This window comes from Centropristis striata, chromosome 8 (genome assembly GCF_030273125.1).
Source record: "Centropristis striata isolate RG_2023a ecotype Rhode Island chromosome 8, C.striata_1.0, whole genome shotgun sequence".
In the NCBI taxonomy this organism is placed as follows: domain Eukaryota; kingdom Metazoa; phylum Chordata; class Actinopteri; order Perciformes; family Serranidae; genus Centropristis; species Centropristis striata.
In genome coordinates, this window is record NC_081524.1 from 37089027 (window position 1) to 37108290 (window position 19264).

The 19264-nt window shown below is 37.2% G+C and overlaps 1 protein-coding gene across 1 annotated transcript; it reads left to right on the forward strand.

Moving 5' to 3' along the window:
- Positions 1–4111: 4111 nt before the first annotated feature.
- LOC131976936 (syndecan-2-like) lies at positions 4112–18989 on the forward strand. The gene is made up of 5 exons (XM_059340157.1): positions 4112–4374; positions 10835–10967; positions 12993–13216; positions 14855–15149; positions 15979–18989. Exons 1-5 carry the CDS (start codon positions 4315–4317, stop codon positions 16140–16142), a joined length of 876 nt encoding a protein of 291 aa, XP_059196140.1. The 5' UTR covers positions 4112–4314; the 3' UTR covers positions 16143–18989.
- The last annotated feature ends 275 nt before the right edge of the window (positions 18990–19264 follow it).

Sequence of the window (19264 nt, forward strand, 5' to 3'; positions counted from 1 at the left end):
GACTGTTTTACTAGCCTGAAGCTCCTCAACTCTCTACAAAGGCTGTGAATTTTCAGTCAGTAACACATCTCATTGTTTCACTCTTCCATTCCTACAGTTCAGACTGCATCCAAAGGTCTGGATTCTCCAATGTGTCGTGTGTGTGTCCATAAATGCATTTCTCATACTCTGTTAGGGTGATTTCCAATACTTAGTCATAGGATGTCCTCATTTCTAATTTTAACCTCACATATGGGTAATGTGTGGGCACAGAATATTTCTCTGTCATCAGTGGTTTTGCAGCAGTGCGTAGATGAGTGGGCAAGCAGCAGCTGAACAGAAATGGACAACAGATGGATTTCAATGAATGTGAACCAAATGAGTTTATAAAGTCTATTGTGAATGTTTATTGTTGTTTTTCCTTAATGCTCTATATCAGGGGTCCCCAAACTTTTTTTCGGTGGGGGCCACATCATCTTTTCTTTCTGTGATGGGGGGCCGGGGTCAGTCTATAACAGGAAATGATATGGGCCAAAGTGACCACCAGTGTTATTGTGTAAATATAACGATCATAACGAGATGAGGCACCACCTGTTGGTTTGCAAAAAAGTAAGAAAAAGTCTTCACATGTTTATTTGAAGTACCACAGATATTCCTTTTATTTTGTAGAAAATGAAAACACAAGCTGATGCCAGTTAACAATGAGGTGATGTGATTTTGTAACAGGTACAGGTAGGGATGGGTACCGAATTCGGTACTTTTATAGGTACCGACCGAATTCCGTCGGTACTACCGAGTACCGATTCAAGTAAAATCAAACGGTACCATGTTTCGGTACCTAAACAGCGTTACCTTTAAACTGATCATTGATTTCAACCTGTTTTCATTTGACGTCTTTGATTAACAAGCGTGCTGACGATCGCACTATTTTTTTATTTACCTCCTCCTCTGGTTCTGTCTGCTCACCGCAGCCACTAGCCACTAGCTGCTGCCCTCTTCCACCCCGGCGCAGAGACGAACAGCCGGCTCTAGGCCTGCTAGCCGCCAGCTGCTATCTCTCCAATGTCTCTACCCGGGCTTGGCCTTCGTCTGCCTCCAGATTGGACCTTCCTTACTCCGTTTGCTTTCTCCATTCTTCTGTAGATCAGTCATTAACAGCTAGCAGCTAGCTGCTGCATCTCTGGTCCGCTAAAACTCCGCTCTTCATCTCAGGAATATTACCTGCCACTTTATTCCAAACTGCCTCGCTGAAATTAAATCCCTCGGACTCCTGCGTCATCCTCGATATGTTCACAGAGCAGCCCGACTCAACTTTGTTTATTCCAACCATGCTATGCCCACAATACTGTCTGACCGGTGCTGCGCCGCACAGCTACGACGTCAGCACAACAAATCACACGTGCACTTGCAACCTTTTTTTTTTTTTTTTCTCCGTGCACTTGCCACCTGAGAGCGCTCCTCTGCATTCTTTGATAACACTGCAACCTTCATGTTACAAAATGCACGTTAACTCAACAATAAAGCACTGCTCATCCTGGATTTTATATTGTTTTGATATATTTTTTATAGTTTATATTTTCAAACGCAAAAGTACCGAAAATTGGTACCGTTGAGTACCGATACCGATTCACAGGTACCGGGTATCGGTACCGTATCGGTTCAAATGTGAACGGTACCCATCCCTAGGTACAGGTGAAAATAGATTCTGCATTCAGAAACTATTATTCTCTTCCGTTAGCTTGCCTTGCCCGCGAAAACTTGACGCTTACGGCTTGGCATCACGTAGATCGGAATATACCATTGTGTGAGGGGGTGAAAATTAGCTACTACTGTAAATAATTCACAACTAAGGTCAGTTTTAATTAGAACGCCTACCTTAATCATTACATGTGGATATTTTATAGATAAATATATAATAAACGCAATTTAAAAAAAACAGGCCATGTTTAGAGGGATTGTTTGGGATAGTTAAGTGGGCCACTCCAATTGCTTTGGCGGGCCGGAAGTGGCCCGTGGGCCGTAGTTTGGGGACCCCTACTCTATATGTTAGTTATCATTTGCCTTTGTTGTGAGTAGTTACACTGTGCAACAGAATAACATCAGTGAGACAATAAAGTCTCCAGACATGTACTGCTCTGAAAAAACATCGATTTGTCAGATGATAATCTGATATATCCGCCATATTGATCAAAAGCAGTGACACACAGCATACATTATCAGGAACAGCTCTGTATTATATTTAATACAGAGCTGCCAATAAAAAATATCCAGAGTTCTTGGAATTTATTTATTTTATTTTTTTTATCACATTGAGCCACAGTGGATCTAGTTTGGCTCTTTTGACACTGAACAGCAACAAAAAAATTTTTACAATGTCAAAATGGAATTTCTACCAATTTAATTAAATACAAATATAACAGTTATAGCATAAGTATCCAGATGTTTCAAGGCACATATGACAGCAGTTTTAGCTTTACCATTAAAGTCTAAAAAAAACTCCTGATTCCAGCCACTGAAAGGTTCTAAAATATTAAAAAAACAACAACAACAATATCTTTATTATCACTCCAGTGGGACAAAAATAATTACAGCCTAAACTGTAACTTTTTTATTTTATTTTATTTTTTTACCAGAAGTACTTCAAGATAAAGTAAACTTTCCTCATGGTAAATGATTTTGTTAAAAAGAAAAATATTTTTTTTGACTAGTGTGACTCAGATGGCATGTTGCACTTTGCTGTTGTAACCTTTGTTCCTCACTAGAGGGAGTCAAAGCTACAGTTTTAATTAATTTTTTTAGCCGATGCTTTTCATACTGCAGTGGCCACACGTGTCAGTCCCTCGTATGTTATTAAAAAATAATACAATAAAAACAGTATGAGTTACTAAAACTTTGATTTCTATGTATGTAAAAAATGAAACACTGCAATGCATAAGTAGATTTTGTTCTCTCTGAGGACTTTATTGGTTATAACAAGCAGCCAGTATTTACAGCTTTATGCTCAAAAGTTACTCATTTACCAATTAAAGGAACTTTATTATATATACTTGTTGCTGTACTTCTTGCTTTGTGGTTTAACCTGGTTAGCTTCTGTTTCCCCAGCTGTCCATTATGTTTGAGTCACCAATGAGAATCAACACCATCATTTACAGTAGGGGTTAACACACACACATATATATACTAGTATTTAAAAATAACAATAAAAAATGCATACATAATGCATTAAAACAACCCAGTATATCAGGAGGATTCCTTATCATCCCATGGTCTTACACAGAAACTGTCCCCTGCTGCTCAAAAGTGATTTTATTTTTATATTTGATGGCAAATATTAAGCCTTGTGGAGTTTTTGTTTATCGGTTCATCTAGTTGTAATTATTATTATTATTTAATTTTTTTGGCAATTTTGTACAGTTATGGTGACAGACGTTCTCTCCACCTCTGAACCACTCGTGGTGGAAATCAGACATAGTGAAAACCCTCATTTTCAGTAGCACTGATAATAAAATGTGACTTAGGCAATCTTTTGAACATGCTTTTGTGACTTAAGCAGGATATGGTAACACTTTATTTTGAAGGTATCTACATGAGAGTGACATGAGTGTGTCATAAACATGACATGGGATGTGTCATGTACATTAATGACACTATGAAGTAACATTAATGCTCATGATACTTGTCATGTCATGTTTCTGACAGGCTTGTGTCACTCTTATGTAGACACCTTCAAAATAAAGTGTTACCATATCTTGCTTAAGTCACAAAGGCATGTTCAAAAAAATTGCCTAAGTCATTTAGTTCTCTTAAGTTACATAATTTACACACAGTGTTATTACTATGACAATAATAGGCATCCTTTGTTACATCCTTTTTGAGTAAAATGATCAATCAGTGTTACAGTTTTGGTGAAGTTTTTTGTGTTTCCTGCAAAACTTGAAAAAATTAGTTAGGCGATAATATGGGAATAGGAAGAGCCCAAAGTGAGGACTTCCCGTGTGTGTATGTGTGTGTGTGTGTGTGTCTATATAAGTGTGTATGTGTGTATCCATTGAAACACGCCTCCACCTACTTCAACGGACGTCACGCCGTGCTGACGTCACCGCGAGCCACGCTGCACTGCCAGTCCAAACAACTTTTCCAGAGGAACTCTTCACCACAACGCGTCCAGAAGTCTTCCACCGCAGTGCAGAGATTTAACAAAGTAGCACCAGCTGGAAAAGCGACGAGGAATTAGCGGACCGACTTAATTTTGCTTTTGAGTATATACAGTTTAGTTTTTTTTTTACACAGTATATATATATTCATTACAAGGGTCGTCTCTTTTTGGAAGTTAAGATGAGGAATCTGTGGTTGTTGTTCCTCGTCGGGCTGGCGTCAGGGCTTATCAGTGACAAAGTAAGTAGCTTTTAATTTCGCTTTTAATGTCAATTACAATATCGACAAACGAACGTTTTATTAAACATCAATGTTATTTGGCTCGATACCGTAGATGTTTTGTCTTTCTTTTATTCAGAGAAAAGACATAAATTAACGTTGTGATAGCTAAAGTCACGTTAAGAAAATAAGAGCCTCCGTCACGATTACCTTTGATAAGTTGCCAGTTCTGATTGTGTATTTCTCCTTTCAGGCTCTATAATATTATTATATAGGTCTAGCTTGTTTATTGTCTTAACAAAGCCTACTTTATTTAACTGGTCAAAAACATTATAACAAGGACGATATCTTTATTTTTTTATTTTTTATTTTTTTAAGCATAAACCGACTGTTTTATGAAGATATGTATAACTATGGACTGGGCTTTACTGATATCCATCCACAGACTGTGTATTCACACCAAGTTCAGGCGTCCAGTTGGTGTCAAGTTCACACAGGGCCAAAGTCTGTTCAGCCTCTAGCTCACAGTTTTGACATTTAAACTCAAACCTCCAGACCTGGCCTGAATTCCCCACCCACAGAGGGCTTGTGTCAAGTTTTTAAATGTCATTATTCACAATGAAATTATGGTCAGAAACGAATGAATATTTAACCAGGGTAAAAATGCTAAGAATGACAAAATCCTGCCAGACCTAACAAGTCAGACTTGTTCCAAACTAGAAAAATCTCTTCCCGTCTTTCACCTCCTCTCCATGTGAGTATGTGGGTCTGTTGGACAACACCTGGAAATGACAGACTAAAGCAGAACTCTGTGCATTGTCACAAGTAGAAAAATATGCTGCCTGAATGATTTATTCACTGTAAAAGTCCCAATGCAGAGCCAGGGAATTTCGCCACCTCTCCAGAAATGCAGGATATTTATGATTTATGGACTGTATATTGTGAAAGGGAGAGAGTTGAAACCTGAGACTGTGCCTCTGGATAGGCTTTCTATGTGTAGCTGGAGTAATGGCAAAGAACTAAAGAGTTGTGGAGACAGAGGTAATAAATACTAATGCAATTATTTCCCCACCTAAGGCCCTATGAGTTTAAATAGCCTATCTGAACATGTATTATAAATGGATATGAGTCCTGAAAAACAACTTTAACTGCTAAAATATGACTGTCATCATCTTGTAATCTATGTCATGCTCACATCACGCCACTAATACACAGACTCCAGTCCTAAATTGCTGGGCGTGATGGGTTACGGCGTATATTCAAACTGTCTGTTTCTCTGACTGTGGCTGTAGAATTGCAGGTTAGTCTGTCAGTGATGCTGCTCTCATCTGAAAGATGAATGTTGAAACAGACTTGTGTGTTTGGGAGCCGGTAGTTGTGTCATTTTCTGGATGGATGACTCACGGTGAGTCCCACTGGGCCAGTCCAGGCAGGCACAAAACTGCGTGGGTTACACATACGCAACCATAGTAGGCAAGAGGAAGTGTGTAATACCTGCGCTAATTGACGTTAGCGATTAGTCTTTCAGTGCTTCTGAAACACACAGATGAAAGAAAAACACAAAATAATATAAATGATTGTAGTGATGATTTTAATAAATGTCAGAATAGTAGGTTTACCTCCCTAGCTATGGAGGATTGGTATGCAGTGTGGTCAAAAGTAAAGTTTCACGTGCTCGCAGTATTAGTCACAAAATATTAGTCACAACACAGTAAAGAGTTTACACACCCTGCCTGAAAGCATCTGATTTGCTGCCTGACTGACTGTTTCCATTACAGTTTTTGAGACTTGATTGTTTGTATATCTGCCATGTATACCCCAACCTGAAAAAAATGGAAACCAGAGCTAATTAGGCTTTTTACAATGGGAAATACCACTGAGGTTTTCCACCACATATTTTGATGATGAGGGGATTCACTCTTATACTGCTCTTTGCTCCACCACAAAAGTTTTAATATTTTAAAGCGTCTTAAAGGGACAGTTCAACCCAAAATATAAAATACTCTTCTTCCTCTTCCCTGTAGTGCTATTTATCACTCTAGATTGTTTGTGTGTAGATATAGAGCCTTATCTTGACCCGGTTGCTCAAGACGATCTACACCACAGAGCTTGTTGTAAGTATTTTCATGAAGAAACTATTTTCTTTCTCGTATAGTTCCTCTATAAAATGCTCTCAACAAGCTTTGTGGATTGATAAATAGCATTATAATACCATATGGATGAAACAAAAAAAGATTTTGTGTCTTCCTTTTTTTATCCATGTCTTTCTGTATAATCCATCCAAACTGTTTTGGCCAACAAAGCTATAACAAAATGCATGTATTCTATTTACCCGAATTGGCATCCGACCCATATTTTTGCCTATATTGTGAAGTCTTTGGGGAATATAACTGCCGTTAACTCAACACTCACATTTGACATTTTGAGGGGGTTAAATGTTTTGTGACTAGCAGCCTTGGTCAAACATCCACCCCCTCAAACACAGCGTTGTGTGCTGCTGTTATCTAGATGGTGATGACAGGACTGCTGTGTACATTTGGCTGTTACACAACATCACTCTTGACCTTACTCCTCTCTCATTATCATTGACTTCTAGTTTGTTGGGGAAATATTTTACTGTAATGGCTATTAACCCTTTATCAGGCAATATTTTGAGAAAAAAGTTGCAAATTTACAAGATTAAAGTGGCAAATCTATCAAACAAGAAAAAAAGTTGCAGATTTAAGAGATTTAACGTGGCAAATCTGCAGATTTACGAGAAAAAAGCGAGGAAAAGCAACTTCTTTTCTCCCAGATTCACCACTTTAAATCTCATAAATCTGCAAGTTTTTTTCTCATAGATTTGCCACTTTAATCTCGTAAACTTTTTTCTCAAAATATTATTCCGTATGTTGTTTTTTTTACATATTCTGGCAGTATGTAATATCCTCCAATATTCTCTAGGGTTGAAATTTGGAATTTGCAAGTATTTCAATGAGTGCCCTATTAAGGGTTAAAGTGGTGAATCTGGGAGAGAAAAAGTTGCTTTTTCCCCACTTTTTTATCGTAAATCTGCAACGTTTTTCGCACAGATTTGCCACTTTAAATCTCTTAACTCTGCGACTTTTTTTCTTGTAGATTTACCACTTTAATCTAGTAAATTTGCAACTTTTTCTCAGAATATTACCTGAAGTTACCAAATATAGTTCTTTGCCTGATAAAGGGTTAATCCAGCAGACACAAAAATATGGATTTGTTGATTACAATATTTCATAATGCACTCCCCCAAACACACTCGTACAGCTTCCCTACTGCATGTCTGTTGTGCTTTATCACTGCGACCTGACTGTTTCCAGAAAACTGTCTTCACTTGGACAAAGCACTCGGATACCAGATGGTTATATGCAGTCTGTGTGAATGTGTGTGTGAGCTATGTACATAGCATGTATGTTTTCCAGATGTGTGTAACCTCTGACTGTCAGAAGTCAAGCCTTCCAGTAAAACATCTTTCTGGCAAGAGGGAAAGAATGGGGAAACAGTTTTTTTTGCATCTTCCAATTTTAGTAAATGGGTTTGAGAACGGTACAGCTGAAACAATTAGATGTTTAATCAGTTTTTTGGTCAACAGAAAAAATATTCACTTGGGCATAATTTTCAAATACTACAAAATGAGGTATTGTCATGCAATTTTTCCCTCTTACATAATGTCAAAAAACAGGAAAAACACACTCCAAAGGAATAAATAAATAGAAAAAATGCGGAAGTTAGCAGAACTATTGTCCCTTGTTGTGAACCCCAACTTAAAGATATAAGTAACAACAACTCACCAACTTGATTTTGAGCAGACAACTGGCTTCCTTTGTTGTGCTAACTTACATTATTGCCCTAAATGTCAGTAATTTATATTTCCAAGTTTTACCAAATTAAATCACTGTTTTAGGCCAACTACCATACACATGTATTTTATTGAAATATATATTGATTGTGATAATGATTTCGACCATACTGCCTAGCCATATACCACTGTGTATGTGAGTGATTTTGTTTAAAGTACATGTACGTAATGGAGGTGGTCTGTTTGGCAATCACTCAGCTCAGCAGCACCTGAGGTCACAGTGGAAGTAGTTGTTGTTGTGGCCTTAAAAGGGAATCCTGCTCATTTCCACCATGCATGTTGTGTGTGTGCCTCCTTCACTGGAACAGACATCAGCATGAGCTGCTCTCTGACTCTGAGACTAAACAACCAAGACCAGTCATGTCCAACTGTAGAAAGTGAATAGACATTTACATTCAAAGGATGGTCAGAGTGGCAGCCATTTTTATTGCATTTGCAAAGAACAGGGACTGTTGTAGCGGATTAACTTCCTATAAAACCAACTTGCAGTATGTCCCATTGCCATTTTCTTTTGAACAAATCAAATTATCACAGATAACAATGTGTGACAGTAAATATAAGATAACTCCACGTTTATTTTAAGTTTAACCCTTTATCAGGCAAAGAACTATATTTGGTGACTTCAGGTAATATTTCAAGAAAAAAGTTGCAAATTTACTAGATTTAAAGTGGCAAATCTGCGCGAAAAAAGTTGCAGATTTACGAGAAAAAAGTGGGAAAAAAACTTTAAATCTCATAAATCGACGCATTTTTTTCTCGTAGATTTGCCACCATAATCTCGTAAACTTTTTTCTCAAAATATTATTTTCATATGTTTTTTTTTACACATTCTGGCAGTATGTAATATCCTCCAATATTCTCTAGGGTTGAAATTTGGAATTTGCAAGTATTTCAATGAGTGTCCTATTAAGGGTTAAAATGGCAAATCTACGAGAAAAAAATGCATAGATTCATGAGATTTAAAGTGGTGAATCTGGGAGAAATAAGTTGCTTTTCCCCCCACTTTTTTTCTCGTAAATCTGCAACTTTTTTCTTATAGATTTGCCACTTCTTTCTCAAAATATTACCTAAAGTTACCAAATATAGTTCTTTGCCTGGTAAAGGGTTAAAAGTGTGTGTGTCTGTCTCTCTCTTTCTGTGTTTCGTTTTGACAAGCACAGCATCTGCTTTTGTAATCCCCGGTTGAAGACAGCAAGAATGTGAGAGCCCTTTCTGCTATTCTAGTGAACTCCTGGCATTGTGGGACTTTGCTGTCTTTTGGAAATTGATGTTAACGATTTTCTGTTTTGCCTGCTCTGTGAACACAACATCTGGTTTATCTCATGATGGTTTTCTGTTGTTACTAAATCTAAGTCAGCTGGAATAAAAATATTGGATATCTCAGTAGTAGCAAAGGAAAGTGATCTTAAACGTTTGCTGAGCCTTAATCTACTGGAGTTTATTGATGCTTAACATATTTTCCATTTAGAACGAAGCAGCTGGCTTTTTCAGATGAACTGCTTTGGTGTGCAGCTGTTGAATAAAGACACACATTTTTAGATCTGTATCACTTCCTATGTCACTTCTCACATCTAGTGCTAAATGAAAGGCTAGCGCTGGCATGCTATAGAATTAAATCATACCTTTACATCCCTTCAAGTGTGAATATTTATTACACCGAAGTTCCTCCTCCTATGTTCCCAGCACCTGTTTTACTAGACACATACAGTCCTTCTCTTCCCTTCTCCAGTCCTTTCTCCCTCTCTCACCACCTGTGTTAGTGGAAGCATAGTATACATACCAGACATATTTTAGGTCTCAATGGGCCATATTCATCCTCGTCTGTGTGTGTGTGTGTGTGTGTGTGTGTCTCCCTGTCTTATTAATGACATCTACTTAGCCATTCCATTCTTTTTTACATTTAAGACTCATTATCTGCTTGCTTTCTTTGATTCATGTCTTTTCTCCACTACCAGAGCCATCATATTACCATATTTCTAAAGTGATTGCAGCTTGTTTTATTCTGCTTCAGACACATAGAACGTCTCATTTCATCAAGCTTATGAATAACTTCACCTATTTAAGTACCTCTTCCCTTGAATGGAGCCTAGTTTCGAGTGGCAAGACAAGTAGGGTTTGGTTTTCATCACACTCCTTTATGTAGTGTTTTGATTTTTCCCTGTGTGTGTGTGTGTGTGTGTGTGTGTGTCCCCTCCTCTGTTCTGTGTATTGCCTTTGAAGCTGCTCTATCTCTCCCCCCTCCACTCAAGCACACTTAGATCTTTGCTGTCTGGCTCCGTGAAACATCACAATTACTGCCACAACACATAAAATAAACGTTAAAAATAAAGCCCAGCCTTCATCTCCTATACAGTCGACATTATAGCTGCAATACAGACCATGGTTAAACTCACAGACACCAATGAACAGTCTGGCATATTTGGCCAGCATAGGTCATTGGCTGTGAGAGGTATTATCTTACTCCCAAACTGTAGAGACGTTCACATGTTTTTGATTAGGAAGGAATTCTGCAAGTGTGAATGAAGGAGATTTCCGTGTCTCCTTTTCTTTGTTAGTGTTTCCCGCCTGCTTAAATCCTAATATCTGTCATTTTCTTCCCTCCATAAGCTCTTTGTCTCCTCCGGGGCAACCTCCTCCACGACAGATGATCTGTACATAGAGGGCCGAACATCAGGTGACCTCCCTATAGATGATGAAGATGGTGATGATGACGAGTCAGGCTCTGGGTCTGGAGACTATGGTAAGAAGACCACTATGTTTTGTTGTATCTTTGTTTTGTCATTTTTTTGCTATTGTTTTGTTAGGACCTATTATGCTCATTTTCAGGTTTATACTAGAATATGTTTACATGCTTTAATGTTGAAAAAACTCCCACTATTTTTCTCATTCTGCCAATATCTGCTGAAACTCTATATATCCTCTGTCAGAGACACTCTGTTTTAGCGTCTGTCTCTTCTGAAAAAGCCAAGTCTGCCCTGATTGGTCAGTCTTTTCAGGGTATTTTGGTCTGTGCATCCTTTCTAAGATGAAACAAATCGCCAAAACAGCTTCTGAGCCCAAATCTACACAATCAAACATGTTACAGCAGGAATGTGATTTAAAATTGGGAAGAAATTAACAAAATCTGCAGGCAAGATTACATGTTTCCTTGATGTTAGCATGCAGCTACATGTAGCAGTGTGTGTAATATAACACAGTGGGTACATGCCATGTACTTACTGTGTCCAGCTCTGGGTCACGGGAATGCCTTTATATTATTTATTTATTATTATTTGCTTCTGTATATATTAGGGCGGCGTATTAGGGCCAAGTATGAAAAAAAAAAAATACGGACCCGGATGAAGGGGGTAAAACTGGTCCATGCCACACTGGGTCCGTCCAGTACCACAAATGCAAGCACACACACACACACACACACACACGCACACACACACACACTCTTCAGAGATGAATAAAGATTCCATAAACCAGCCACCATGGCACACGTAAAGACGCATCACATAAACATTTAAACATTTTTTTTACGCGTGCCATGGTGGCTGGGCCCTTCTCCCCTGGGTCCCTATTTATTTAGTTTTTCATACATGGCCCTAATACGCCGTCGTAGTAGACGATCCTGGTGATAAATTAATTATTTGATATCCCAGAACATGATTGTGTCCGCTGAACACCGGCCAATGTTTTATTAGGTTAGATGATTAAGGTAAAAGGTAAATGATGTCACTCAGCAATGATCAGCCTCACGTGGGACTGACTGGCATCTTCTTAGTCTTAAAATGTTTTGGGAAACAGGGCCCATGTCTGCAAATTCAAATTTCCTCACAAACAACTATTTTCCTCATCTCATGGGGTGAACTGATCTGCTCTATTAACTCATTGACAAATGTCAGACAAATGAGCAATAGGCTGTATGTACTACAGACACAGAAGCACTCACTCGCAGTGAGCCAGATGTTTGTCCTGAGGTGATGTGGAGTTAACCAGGTGCAACTTTATTGGAAGCACACAGATGTCAGATAGTCTCTGACTCACTTTTATGCCCGCAGTGAGTAATGTGTAGGAACATTAGTGTGATCACAATATAAACTGAAATGTGATTCGGTAAATTCCTTTCAGTTATAAAACTCACACATTGCATTCCTCTTGCGTGAAAAAGTGCCTGTTTAATTGACATCTTGAGGGCACGTTAACATTGCGTCACTGTCTGCTTAAGACCAGGTATCTACGAGATTCAACTTTACATCAGAGAAAAATGGTCCTGTTTTAGTTTGATGGCAATTAATTTCTCAAATAATGTAGTGGGGTTTTTTTAAATTAGTTATTGATGTTGTGAAATGGGAGAATACATAAAGTAAGATGTAATCCTTCAGTTTATCTGAAACAATCAGAATCAACAAAAGTGGAGATATGTGGATACGTTTCTTTGGACAGCAATAAAGTCAAAGTCAAATTTATTTCTATAGTCCATTTACTGACGGCTGAGCTGCACCAAAGTGCTTCAAATAAAAGTGCAAAAAGTGCAATAAAATACAGAATTGACAAAGGTAACAAAAAAACAAAACAAAACAAAATTAAATTTAAAATAAATTAAAAGAAGATGGGATATTTTTAAAAGCACTGTGGGATTACTAGGCGACACTATTCCCTAGCACTTGCCGGAGGAAAAGATATGGTTTTTACTCGTTTTTACTCAAACTGGTGCAAAAGTGAAAGGAAACTCATTCTGAAGTGTTAGAATGTGTGATGATTGTTTCTTCTGTTTCAGTTTTCAAGGACCTTGCAGATAAAGAAGACATGCTCCTGAGGTTCCTGAACTTCTCTCAGACCACAGTCTCCAAAGAAACGGTTCCAACTCGACCACAGCCAACAGCAGGTTCTCCTCACAACCCCACAACCGCCACAGCAGACAGCCAGGATCCATCAACCACAGTGGAGGACAAAGAGACAACCTCAGTTTTCCTAAATAATGGGGACAACAGTAATAAGGAGGTACAGTATTGATTTTTTTAAATAAAAAATAAAAAAACACGAAAGAACAGAATGATAGTAGAAAAATAAAAGCAATAAAAAACCCCACAAAAAACAAAAACAAAACAAAAAAACCTAGGTGGAGTCAAATCAAATATCAAAACAAAAATAAGGTTTACAAATAAAATAGATTTAAATATTAATAATACAACTTGGAGGATGTCAAGTTTTCCAAAATTTACATTTGTTAATTTTTCATGGGGTTATATTTAGTATAATAATCCATAAATGGCTGCCATAGTGTGTAAAAGGTATCTATCTTACCTCTCAGGGTGAATTTTATTTTTTCTAACTGCAAATGTTTCATTATATCATTCATTAAAGTTTGATAGACTGGAGGATTTTTTTATTTCCAGTTCCAGTATTTCCTGTCCACATCGATCACAGAGTGTGTTTAACATCCTCGAAAGTTTGATTTGCCTTTTTATACAAATCCTTATCTGAAAATTAGGAAATATTTATTAGATAATCAACTAGTATATTGTACACTAAGAGATTCACATAAATATTACAAATGACGTACATACAAATGTCAAAAAATGTCTTTTTTTAAGGACTAATGCACTGCCTGTTCAAAACAAGCCTGTTCTGAATTGGTGAATTGGCCTTTAGAATAGCTGCCTTTAGCTTTCTGGAGGAACAGCTCATCCAAACAACTTCTCCCTCGACGCAGCACTTCCTCAGCTCCTGTGCAATAAATCATCCAAGATAAAGTTTCAGCAGTGCTGGACTATATGCAGCAGTTGCTAACCGCTAGCTATTCTGACTTATGTGAGATGAGAGTTGCTTAAATTAGTTCTGTAAAATGACATCATAACAAAGAATTTAGAGCTTTTAAGAAGAGAAAGAAGAAGAAGATTACTTTATTAATCCCACAATGGGGAAATTCAACCTCTGCATTTAACCCATCCTTTTTTTACACACAAGTTAACACACCATGCAAGGAACAGTGGGCAGCACATTACTGCGCCCAGGGAGCTGTGGAGGGGGGTTAGGTGCCTTGCTCAAGGGCACTTCAGTCCTAGACCTGTCAATACCGGGATTCGAACCGGCAACTCTCCAGTTACAAGCCCGATTCCTAACCTCTAGTCCAAGACTACCCTTTTAGAATTATTGCCAGCATGTATTTCTTGGTCTATAAGCTGGTAAATAAAAAGTATTCAAAACCATAGTAGGCCTTCATTTATTTACTTAATCCCATAAAAATAATTGTATAATAATAATATTATAACAATAATATTATAATCTAGTTAGTATAGTTCATATTCGGTCAAGATTGGAGTAAGGATAGAGAAGTATCAAGGAAACAATTGTTTACACTTTGACTATTAAATTACAGAAGGCAACTCCCTATTATTATTGTTGGCTTCTCGTATTCCCTCATTATTTAGAAACCAAATCATAAAGTATGAATGCATAAAATTATATAGAGATAATTACATATGTGTCTTCTTAAGACATTTCCTCATCTCCTGGTCAACAATTTTAGTTGCCAAAAAGATGGCACTTCTCTGCCCTCAGCCTAAACTGTGTTTTTTTTTTACTTACTTGTTGTCCAATGTGTCATATATTATTTAACTAATCCCTATGTTCCTACAGATGCCAGGCCCAACCGCTGATGCTGATTGGTTCACACAAAGTCCAAGCTCCACCAGAATGCCTTCCAGGGATACTACTTCACGTAAATTAGGAATAGACATCACAGTAACCACAGACACCGAGGACAACAACAGTCTGGATAGTAGGGATGTCTCGACACCAAAAAGCCGTGGGGAAGACGTGATAGAAGAGGTCGATAATGATATTGTGCTCAAAAGAGGCAGAATATATGAGCAGGAGTCTCCTGAAGAGGTGACCTCTGAGAACATGTGGGAGAGGACAGAAGTGCTAGCAGGTAAGGACAGATTCCAGGACTGCATCTTTATTGTTTTGTATTGACAAGTATCAAAAGACTAAACAGAAAATGTTTTTTAAGATAAATGATGTTAAATGTTTTCTGTTGATGTCAAGCACTTTTAAGGATATTCATATTTAGGTATTTTATGTATACAGTACAGGCCAAAAGTTTGGACACACACCTTCTCATTCAATGCGTTATCTTTATTTTCATGACTATTTACATTGTAGATTCTCGCTGAAGGCATCAAAACTATGAATGAACACATATGGAATTATGTACTTAACAAAAAAGTGTGAAATAACTGAAAACATGTCTTGTATTTTAGATTCCTCAAAGTAACCACCCTTTGCTTACTAGAATATAAGACATGTTTTCAGTTATTTCACACTTTTTTGTTAACCCATTGACGCCTAAAACTTCCTGTAAAACCTCTGCGTTTTTAAAATCAGCCCCTAAAACCAAAGTTTTTCTGGAAATTCAACAGAAGTGTCAACGATTCTACTAAATAATAGATTTTCAGCCTCTGTAGCAGATAGAAATGAAATTCAAAAAGTATTTGAGAGCTTATACAAATACTACAAAACGACGTATCCGCTTTCCAGGCTTCAATGGGTTAAGTACATAATTCCACATGTGTTCATTAATAGTTTTGATGAATCTACAATGTAAATAGTCATGAAAATAAAGGAAATGCATTGAATGAGAAGGTGTGTCCAAACTTTTGGCCTGTACTGTACTTTTTGCCAAATATTGTGAACTATTTACATCAATTGTGAGACACAGTCAATGAAATATATGTTAATCTCTTCTATGTCCCCTCCAGCTGTGATAGCATGTGGAGTGGTGGGATTCCTCTGTGCCGTGTTCCTCCTCCTCCTCCTCGCTTACCGCATGAAGAAGAAGGATGAAGGTAGCTACGACCTGGGCGACACTAAAGCTTCCACAACAGCCTATCACAAAGCTCCTACCAAGGAGTTCTACGCCTGAACTGACCAATAGGGACTTTAAATGGAGTCTGTCTCCTCACAATCAGGACGAACAATGGATCTACAAGCAACTGAAGATGATTCCTTTTGATGAAATCAAGCACCTCTGTTCTTCAGTGCTCCCAACATTTTTCCATTTTTTCCACTTCTTCTTCTTCTGCTAGCCTTTCACATCCCCCTATATAATGTTCAGCGTTTGTGAAGAAGAGGTCATAAGGGAACAAATACTATAAAATAAAAAATCCTGTCGTTCCATTCTGGGAAAGGATTTAGACATTAGATATACATCCCAAAATTCAAAATAGAATCATTAGTTGTTGTAGTCTAGCAAAATAATCAGCTCCAAAGTATTGGAAACACTGTGCCTTTACACCCATATCCTGATTAACCACACTGGGCTCGGCTTGGATCGATTTAGCAGAACTAAAGCCTGAACTTCCCCGGCTCAGGTTAATAACATTGGGGACGTTCATACAACATATGAATAGCCTTAACGCATTTTGAATGCTGTTAATTGAAACGGTACATATGGGATTAGTATGATAAAGGGCCTTTAAAAATGTAAACCTGAGTCCCTTTATTTGAGGTCAGATTACCTTTTTTGTCAGCATTTTTGATCGTTACATTTCATTTTTCTGTATGCTTTCTTTGCTGAATTGAAGATTTTTTTTTTGTGATGAGGAATGAATATGTTTTTTTTTTTTCATATGCTGTCCAGTATTGGTATGAGAGATTTTGTTACTCTGCAGGTACTTCTTTTTGTTGTTTTTTGTTTTGTTTTGTTTTTTACAGATTTTTGACACTTATAGAACTGACCAAATATAAATGTGCTTTATCTGTCCTTTTGGAAAATTGTTTTTAGTAGCTTTTTCAATGTGTCCTTCAATGTTTAGAAATTCTATTTCCGTAAGCCATTTTTTTAAAAAGAGTTTTCAGTCTCTTCATTGTATTTGTACAGTAGTAGCCCTATGTATGCCCTTAATCTTGCATCCAACATTAGTAATATTTTCAGGACTATTTTATGTGATGACTGAGTGCAGCAGGCACGTGGAACTGTATTGCTAAGGTAGAGCCAAGGCTAATGACTATAATTCAGAAACCGTAGAAGTGACCAATGTTTTCTGAAGCAGCCAGAGCACATTCCTGTCAACTATTCAGCTACAATAGCAGGTTTTAACTTAAAGAGACAGTGACAATACAACTGACAGCGCTAACCAAAATCAGTACCTACTTAAATATTTTTGAATGAGTTACAGTATAAGATAAGCCAGGTTTTTAACATGTTTCTTAGTGAACAATCTTTAACTCAAACAGCCAACCAAAGATGACTTTTAGAGCTTCAGTGAGGATACAAGAGGCATTTAACAGCCACGACAACTCGGTTTCATTTCCTTTTCATAACACATAGTTCTCGCCTGTATACACCCTGTTAAATGTTTATTTTCAAAGAACAATACTTTTCACATCAGCCTCTTATTGAAATGGGGGAATGTTGTCTTACAGCAGCTCTATCTGTGGCTTTGTGAAAAGGTCAAATAAAAACATTTTGGTCATCTAAGTGGTTAAACTATGAGTCAACCTGCCCCCTTATCCACACATTCTGAGTCAAATTGATTTTTTAATTGCTGTTCCTCTAACTTGGTTGACTTTAAGTTCAATTTCCTTCACCAAACACTTAATTGAGGTAGGCATTTCCTTTTACAACTGGTTATTCCTGCTTGTAGATGTTCCTGTTTCAAAGTCCACTGTCCCGAACTGTTGCAATATTTGTAGCCGCAGTTTTTGTGTATTTTAACCAATTCCCTTCATGAAGCAATATAACGTCAGTGAAAGTTAGTGAGTAAGGCTACATTTATTTTGTTCTCCTTTGGCCAAGGGTACTTAATAGTTTTAACGTTTTATAATTGCCTTTGCCATTATAGAAAAGACTATTTTGAAGCAATTCTAGATGATCTAAATGCAAACTACCTATCCACCATGGCTGGAATAAACAAGATGATCTTATCACTAATCCACTGTGACTTACTGTTGATAGCATGACATTTGTCAGGCACTGAAGTCCTCCGTGCCTCACAATACATTGTATACATTCATTTACAGTTGCTTTGACCTTCGGGCTGTACAGAGCTTTTTTTCAGAGAATATTTTTGGTCAAGACTGGTATAAAAATATAACTAATAAGGGTTTATGTCAGATGTTTCTCTGTAATTTCTGTTTGTATGGAAAACAGAAATGTCAGAGAAACTTCTGGAAACTCTCCTCATTCAGGGTAAGGACAACGGATTAGTGCTTAATACCAATCCAACAGGAGATTAAACAATAAAAACAATTCTCTTTTAGGATCTGAGTTTATACAGTTTGTTGATGATACTATAATTTATATTTTAATTTATACTTGTTTAGACTATAATTCAGGTTAATATGTCAATGATAAATCGGGATTGTACAGTATTTACTCATGATCATAGCCTCTTTGTGCCTACAGCTCGGTTTTGTTTTATATATTTATGTTGTTGTTCTTTTGACAAAACTTGGTTCAATTCATTTTCAATTTCATTTTCAATTGTTTGGCTTTTTTTTTTAAAGACGTTATATATGAATACATTTGATAGATGATTAAAGTAGAACAAAAAGTTCCTTGTAAATAAATTAAAGCTTTAATTTTCATTTTAATCGAAGTTGAATTTGAATTGACTGCAGACTTTATTTTGACAAATAAACACCTACCAAACAGTGTCACAGATAACATTGTCATAAGAACACAAGGTGTTCAAATAAAGAACTGTGTTGCTGAAATGTTTGAGGTTCACTACTGCATAAAAGATGTGGCTTCAATGCAATTGTAAAACTGGCTGTGTGTCCTTTTTTGCCGTGAAGGAAACATTCCTTCACTCCCACAAAACACAACAAGACAGATGTATTCACTTAACAGCATGTGTGCTAATGTTCAAACACCTCTCCTTTATCCCTCCTTTTACTTTGTCAGTTCTCCTTTCTATCAATCTTTCTCTTACACATATACTACTGGTCAAAAGTTTTAGAACACACCAACTTTTCCAGAATTTAATTGAAAATGATGCAGTTTAATGTCTCAGTGTCTCTGAAATGAATGCACATTTGCAA

Coding starts and splice junctions, on each gene's coding strand:
- LOC131976936 (XM_059340157.1), top strand. CDS start 4,315: ATGAGGAATCTGTGGTTGTTGTTCCTCGTCGGGCTGGCGTCAGGGCTT. Junction 4,375..10,834: donor CAGGGCTTATCAGTGACAAA/GTAAGTAGCTTT, acceptor TCCCTCCATAAG/CTCTTTGTCTCCTCCGGGGC. Junction 15,150..15,978: donor GAGGACAGAAGTGCTAGCAG/GTAAGGACAGAT, acceptor TGTCCCCTCCAG/CTGTGATAGCATGTGGAGTG.